Source organism: Spea bombifrons, chromosome 1, assembly GCF_027358695.1.
Source record: "Spea bombifrons isolate aSpeBom1 chromosome 1, aSpeBom1.2.pri, whole genome shotgun sequence".
NCBI lineage: Eukaryota > Metazoa > Chordata > Amphibia > Anura > Pelobatidae > Spea > Spea bombifrons.
Window position 1 is genome coordinate 84,501,060 of NC_071087.1, and position 8,192 is coordinate 84,509,251.

An 8,192-nucleotide genomic window follows, 5' to 3' on the forward strand; every position below is an offset into this window, starting at 1 on the left:
ACACAAAGCGATAACATTAAACATGGCTATAGCATTACACATGGACATATCATTACAAATAGAGAAAACATTAAACATGGGCATAGCATTAAAATGGATATAGCATTAAACATGGACATAACATTAAACATAGAGATAACATTAAACAAGGACATAGCATTAAACCTGGACATACATAAAATTACACAAGGAGGGAGCATTAAATATGGAGCTAGCATGGATATAGCATTAAACATAGAGATAATATTAAACATATACATAGCATTAAACATAGAGATAACATTAAACATGGGCATTAGGGCTGCAACTAACGATTATTTTAATAATCGATTAGTTGGCCGATTATTTTTTCGATTAATCGATTAATCGGATAAAAAACCCAATATGCAAATTTTTCGTTTATTTAAAATAATTTTATGAACTAGATGTTAAAAAACAACTTAAAATTTACATTAACATTCGTATTTTGTTATGTTGTCAAAATACAACAACCCAAACACAATATTTATGAAACAAAATAATCCCAAACATTCTGAAAATAGGTGGACTATTACTGTTCAAGAAACTTTGCATTAGAATGCAAAAATGTCAACATGTCCACATGCTCAGGGCTGAGGCAGGCTCTCTTTTTGCAAGCAATGTTGCCTGCAGCAGAGAAGAGGCGCTCTGATGGAGTGGAGGTGCCTGGGATGCACAAGTAGGATTTTGCCAGTTTTGCCAAGGTAGGATATTTATGTTGGTTGGTGTTCCACCAATTCAAAGGGTTTCTCTCCTTGGCAAGGGGCCTCTCTGCAAAATAAGCCTGGACCTCATTTTGTACTTGAGTATGAATATCCTCCTCCTCAAGTTTCCCCTCTCTAGTCTCCTCTTCACTGCTGCCCCCAGACTCAAGGAGTGAGTCAAGTAGAGAAGCAGCAGATGTTGAGGGCACGTCAACTGTCGCTACAGGCGAAGAGGTTGTTTCCTGCTGCAACATCACCCTTTTTACAGTCAGCGCCTCTGTCTGCACTTTTGCCTGTACACTTATAATTTGCTCTGGTGTTAAAAACTTCAGTCTCCTAAATCGTGGATCCAGGGCAGAGGAAACAACAACAATGTTTGGGATGTTTTCAAAAAGGATCCCCTTCCATCTGCTTTGAAGCTGGTCTTTTACTGTGGCTTGGAAGCTCTTCAGGGGAGATGATTCAAAACAGGCAACCTCATTGGACCTTAACAGCCCCTTCACAAGTGCAGCCATGGAAGATAGAGTTACATATTCTTGGCCACTCATGAATACAGTGGCGCATTCAAAAGGCTTAAGTGCGGTTGAAAGTTCTTCAAGAAGATTCCACTGTTCTGGCTTTAACTCCAAATAATGTTTGCCCCTTTGAGTAACAGATGGGTCAGACAGAGTGGCAGTTACGGGCCACCTTTGTTCAATAAGTCTGTCGACCATATAGTAAGTGCTATTCCATCTAGTACTTACATCCTGAAGAAGTTTGTGCTCTGGCGTACCCATCTGCTTCTGTTTTTCCTTTAACTTAGTGCTGGCTAGCTCACTTTTTTTAAAATACTCAACAAGTCCTCTTGCAGCACCAACAGCTCTTTGAATTCCAGAGTGCTTTAACGAAGCATTGATCACCAGCTGTAATGTGTGGCCAGTGCAGCGAATACTGGCCCACCCATGCTTGTCCTCTAGGATTTTTACAGCAGCCACAATATTTGCACCACTGTCATGTACAATGGCAATTATTTTTTTATCTGGAATCTCAAACTTTGCGGCGACCTCCTCTATCCATTCTGCGATGTTTGCAGCTGTATGTCTGTCTTCAACAGGCATTGTAGTGAGACAGAGAGAAGACAGCTTCCAGTCATCCCCTATATAGTGGCATGTAATGCCAAGGTAAGCCTCAGTAGCTACACTTGTCCAAATATCTGCTGTAAAAGCAATTCTGCAGTCATTAGCGCTGATGGCATCCTTCACATTCTGAAATGCCTCTTGGTACTTCCTCTCCACTAGTTTGGTGAAATGAGTTCTTGAGGGAAGAGTATATCCGGGGTTTAGTACACTGACCATGCTTTGGAATCCTTGGTCTTCAACCATGGATAGTGGTCGCATGTCAGTGACCAGCATTTTCAGAATGGAATCGGTTATAAGCTTTGCTTGTTGTGGAGTGCACTGGGGATTTCGTTGCACAAAATCTGTCATGGTACGCTGTTTCTTCCTGAAAGTAAAAAAAATATATTAATTAATAGATTTATAGATTATATGATTGGTAGTGGAATGCAGAAAACGCTATTTCTGTGTAACTCAATTTATCATTTGGGTTTAACGTACCGTCCTGATGTTTCACCTTCCTCCGTGAAGCCCACATGTTTCCTTTTCATGTGCTGGTTCATCACGGTTGTGCTTCCGTGCCACACAAGCTCCATTTTGCATATGTTACAGGTTACAACCTTCTTTGCAGCATTTAAAGTAAAATGCTCCCATGCCTTAGAGGACTTGGGCCGCACACTTTTTTCAGCGGTTGCCTTGCCAGAATCCTCAGCCATTTTTATTATAAAGTACGGTGTTCTTTGCAGCTAGAATACAAAAATAAGTTTGGTGTAAATATTATTGCAGTGTAGTTTTCCCAGCACCCATATTTGCACTTGCCCCAGCACTTTCCCCTGCACCCAGCACACAAGTTTGCACCCAGCGCACAAGCTTGCACCCAGCGCACAAGCTTGCACCCAGCGCACAAGCTTGCACCCAGCGCACACGTTTGCACCCAGCGCACACGTTTGCACCCAGCACACGTTTGCACCCAGCACACGTTTGCACCCAGCACACGTTTGCACCCAGCATAAGTTTGCGCTTTGCACCCAGCGCACAAGTTTGCACCCAGCGCACAAGTTTGCATTGTGCCCCCACCCCTTTGCACTGTGCCCCCACCCCCACTCTGCCCTGCATCCCCACCCCCACTCTGCCCTGCACCCAGTCTCACACCCTGCCCTGCACCCAGTCTCACACCCTGCCCTGCCCTGCACCCAGTCTCACAGCCTGCCCTGCACCCAGTCTCACAGCCTGCCCTGCATCCCCACTCTGCTCTGCACCCAGTCTCACACCCTGCCCTGCCCCCCCACCCCTACTCTACTCTGCACCCAGTCTCACACCCTGCCCTGCATCCCAACCCCCACTCTGCTCTGCACCCAGTCTGCCACCCTGCCCTCCCACCCCCACTCTGACCTGCATCCAGTCTCCTGGCCCCACTCTGCCCTGCACTCACATCCTGCCCTGCATCCCCTGCCCCCCCACCCCCTGTGCCGCGGACCCCCCACTGTGCAGCGCGGACCCCCCACTGTGCAGCGCACCCCCCCCCCACTGTGCAGCGCACCCCCCCCCACTGTGCAGCGCACCCCCCCCCCACTGTGCAGCGCACCCCCCCACTCACTCTGCCGCGCACCCACACACACACTCTGCCGCGCGCACACACGCACACGCACACACACACACACGCACACACGCACACACACACACACACACACACACACACACACACACACACACGCACACACACTCTGCCGCGCACCCAGTCTCGCACATAAACATTCGCACAGACAATAGACATAAAGAGTACTTACCTCCGCTACGAACTTGTTCCACTTCAAACTTGATAGTAGACGCGCGTCACATCCGTCGTCACGTAGCTTGAAGAAGGCGGAGACTGCAGAGCGTGGAGCAGAAGCGGGGAACGCTGGCGGAGGTAAGTAAAAGGAGCCTAGTGCTCCAACGACGAATCGATCACTCGATTAATCGATAACGGAAATCGTCGACAACGATTTCCGTTATCGATTATTATCGATTTTATCGATTCGTTGTTTCAGCTCTAATGGGCATAGTATAAAACATGGACATAGCATAAAACATGGACATAGCATGAGAAAAGGACATAGCATTAAACATAGAGATAGAATTAAACATGGGCTTAGCATTAAACATGGATATAGCATTAAATATGGACATAAGATTGCACATAGAGATAACATTAAACATGGACATAGCATTAAACATTACAGAATAAACATAGACACAGCCTTACACATAGATATAACATTAAAGATGGACATAGCATTCCCCATAGAGATAACATTAAACATGGGCATAGCATAAAACATGGATATAGCATTAAACATGGACATATCATTAAACATAGAGATAACATTTAAACATAGAGGTAACATTAAACATGGACATAGCATTAAACATGGACATATCATTAAACATAGAGATAACATTTAAACATAGAGGTAACATTAAACATGGACATAGCATTAAACATGGACATAGCATTACACATGGATATAGCATTACACATGGAGATAACATTAAACATGGACATCGCATTACACATAGAGATAACATTAAACATGGGCATTATATTAAACATGGACATAGCATTAAACATGGACATAGCATAAAACATGAACATAGCATTAAACATGGACATAGCATTAAACATGGACATAGCATTAAACACAGAGATAGCATTAACGTGGATATAGCATGAAACATGCACATAGCATTAGAAATGGATATAGCATTAAACATGGACATAGCAATAAACATGGACATAGCATTAAATATGGATATAGCATTACACACGGATATAGCATTAAACATTACATAGCATTACACATGGATATAGCATTAAACATGACATAGCATTACACATGGAGATAGCATTAAACATGGACATAGCATTAGACATTGACATAGCCTTTCACATGGAGATAGCATTAAACATGGAGATATCATTAACATGGATATAGCATTAAACCTGGACATATCATTACAGATAGAGATAACATTAAACATTGACATAGCATTAACAAGGTCATAGCATTAAACATGGACATAGCATTACATATATAAATAAGATTAAACATGGACATAGCACTACACATGGATATAGCATTAATCATGGACACATCATTACACATAGAGATAACATTCAACATGACATAGCATTACACATGGATATAGCATTAAACATCGGCATAGCATTAAACATAGAGATTACAGTGAACATGGACATAGTATTAAACATACAGATAACATTAAACATGGACATAGCACTACACATAGATATAACATTAAATATGGACATATCACTAAACATAGAGATAACAATAAACACGGACATAGCATTACACATGGAGATAGCTTTAAACATGGAGATAGCAAAAAACATGACATAGCATTACACATGGAGATAGCATTAAAAATGGAGATATCATTAAAAATGGAGATATCATTAACATGGATATAGCATTAAACACGGACATAGCATTAAACATTGATATAGTATGAAACATGGATATAGCATTAAACTTGGACATATCATTACACATAGAGATAACATTAAACATTGACATAGCATTAACAAGGACATAGCATTAAACATGGACATATCATTAAACATAGAGATAACATTAAACAAGGACATAGCATTAAACATAGACATAGTATTACATATATAGATAAGATTAAACATTGGCATAGCATAAAACATGGACATAGCATTCAACAAGGTCATAGCATTAAACAAGGACATAGCATTAAACATACAGATAACATTAAACATGGACAATGCATTAAACATGGACATAGAATTAAACATACAGATAACATTAAACATGGAAATAGCATTAAACATGGACATAGCAATAAACATGAACATTGCATTAAACATGACATAGCATTACACATGGAGATAGCATTAAACATGGAGAGAGCGTAACATGGATATAGCATGGAACATGCACATACCATTAAACATGGATATAGCATTAAACATGGACATAGCATTAAACCTGGAGATATCATTACACATAGAGATAACATTAAACATGGGCATAACATAAACAAGGACATAGAATTAAACATATTGATAACATTAAACATGGACATAGCATTAAACATGGACATAACATTACATATATAGATAAGATTAAACATGAATATAGCATTACACATAGAGATAACATTAAACATGGACATAGCATTGCACATACAGATAATATGAAACATGGGCATAGCATTGACCATGGATATAGCATTAAACATTGGATAAAGCATTAAACATAGAGATAACATTAAACATGGACATAGCATTAAACATGGACTTAGCATTACACATAGAGATAACATTAAACATAGACATAGCATTACACATGCATATAGTATTAAACTTGGAGATAGCATTACACATGAACATAGCATTACACATGGAGATAACATTAAATATGGACATAGCATTACACATAGAGATAACATTAAACATGGACATGGCACTACACATGTATATAGCACTAATCATGGACAAAGCATTAAACATAGAGATAACATTAAACATGGACATTGCATAAAACATGGATATAGCATTACATATGGAGACAGCATTACACATGGACATAAGATTACACATGGACATAGCACTAAACATGGATACGGCAGTACACATAGAGATCACATTAAACATGGACATAGCATTACACATAGAGATAACATTAAACATTGGCATAGCATAAAACATGGACATAGCATTCAACAAGGTCATAGCATTAAACAAGGACATAGCATTAAACATACAGATAACATTAAACATGGACAATGCATTAAACATGGACATAGAATTAAACATACAGATAACATTAAACATGGAAATAGCATTAAACATGGACATAGCAATAAACATGAACATTGCATTAAACATGACATAGCATTACACATGGAGATAGCATTAATCATGGAGAGAGCTTAACATGGATATGGCATGGAACATTCACATACCATTAAACATGGATATAGCATTAAACATGGACATAGCATTAAACCTGGAGATATCATTACACATAGAGATAACATTAAACATGGGCATAGCATAAACAAGGACATAGAATTAAACATATTGATAACATTAAACATGGACATAGCATTAAACATGGACATAACATTACATATATAGATAAGATTAAAAATGAATATAGCATTACACATAGAGATAACATTAAACATGGACATAGCATTGCACATACAGATAATATGAAACATGGGCATAGCATTAACCATGGATATAGCATTAAACATTGGATAAAGCATTAAACATAGAGATAACATTAAACATGGACATAGCATTAAACATGGACTTAGCATTACACATAGAGATAACATTAAACATAGACATAGCATTACACATGCATATAGTATTAAACATGGAGATAGCATTACACATGAACATAGCATTACACATGGAGATAACATTAAATATGGACATAGCATTACACATAGAGATAACATTAAATATGGACATGGCACTACACATGTATATAGCACTAATCATGGACAAAGAATTAAACATAGAGATAACATTAAACATGGACATTGCATAAAACATGGATATAGCATGAAACATGGACATAGCATTAAACATAAAGATAACATTAAAAATGCACATATCATTAAACATAGAGATAACATTAAACATGGACATTGCATAAAAAATGGATATAGCATTATATATGGAGACAGCATTACACATGGACATAAGATTAAACATGGACATAGCACTAAACATGGATACGGCAGTACACATAGAGATCACATTAAACATGGACATATCATTACACAGAGAGATAACATTAAACATGGACATAGCATTAAACATGGACATAGCATGAAACATGGATATAGCATGAAACATGGACATAGCATTAAACATAAAGATAACATTAAACATGGACATAGCAATAAACATTGACATAGCATTACACATGGAGATAGCTTTACAAGTAGATATTACATGGTTAATTCATGTAAACTATGTTAAACATGGACATATCATTACACATGGATATAGCATTAAACATGGACATAGCACTGCACAAAGATATAACATTAAACATGGACATAGCATTAAACATTAAACATAGACACAGCCTTACACATGGATATAGCATGGATATAGCATTCAACATAGAGATAACATTAAACACGGACAAAGCATTAAACATGCACATAGCATTAAACATAGAGATATCATTAAACATGGACATAGCGTTTAACATGGATATAGCATTAAATATGGACAAATACTTACACATATAGATAACATTAAACATGGGCATAGCATTAAATATGGATATAGCATTAAACATGGACATAGTATTAC

General features: G+C 38.5%; 1 protein-coding gene across 1 annotated transcript; it reads right to left on the reverse strand.

Moving 5' to 3' along the window:
- Positions 1–550: 550 nt before the first annotated feature.
- Positions 551–2,083, reverse strand: LOC128500339 (E3 SUMO-protein ligase ZBED1-like). Its single transcript, XM_053469493.1, has one exon. It carries the CDS (start codon positions 2,081–2,083, stop codon positions 551–553), a length of 1,533 nt encoding a protein of 510 aa, XP_053325468.1.
- Between the last annotated feature and the right edge of the window lie 6,109 nt (positions 2,084–8,192).

Excerpts from the sequence above, each read along its gene's own strand:
- LOC128500339 (XM_053469493.1), bottom strand. The coding sequence starts at position 2,083 with ATGGTTGAAGACCAAGGATTCCAAAGCATGGTCAGTGTACTAAACCCC.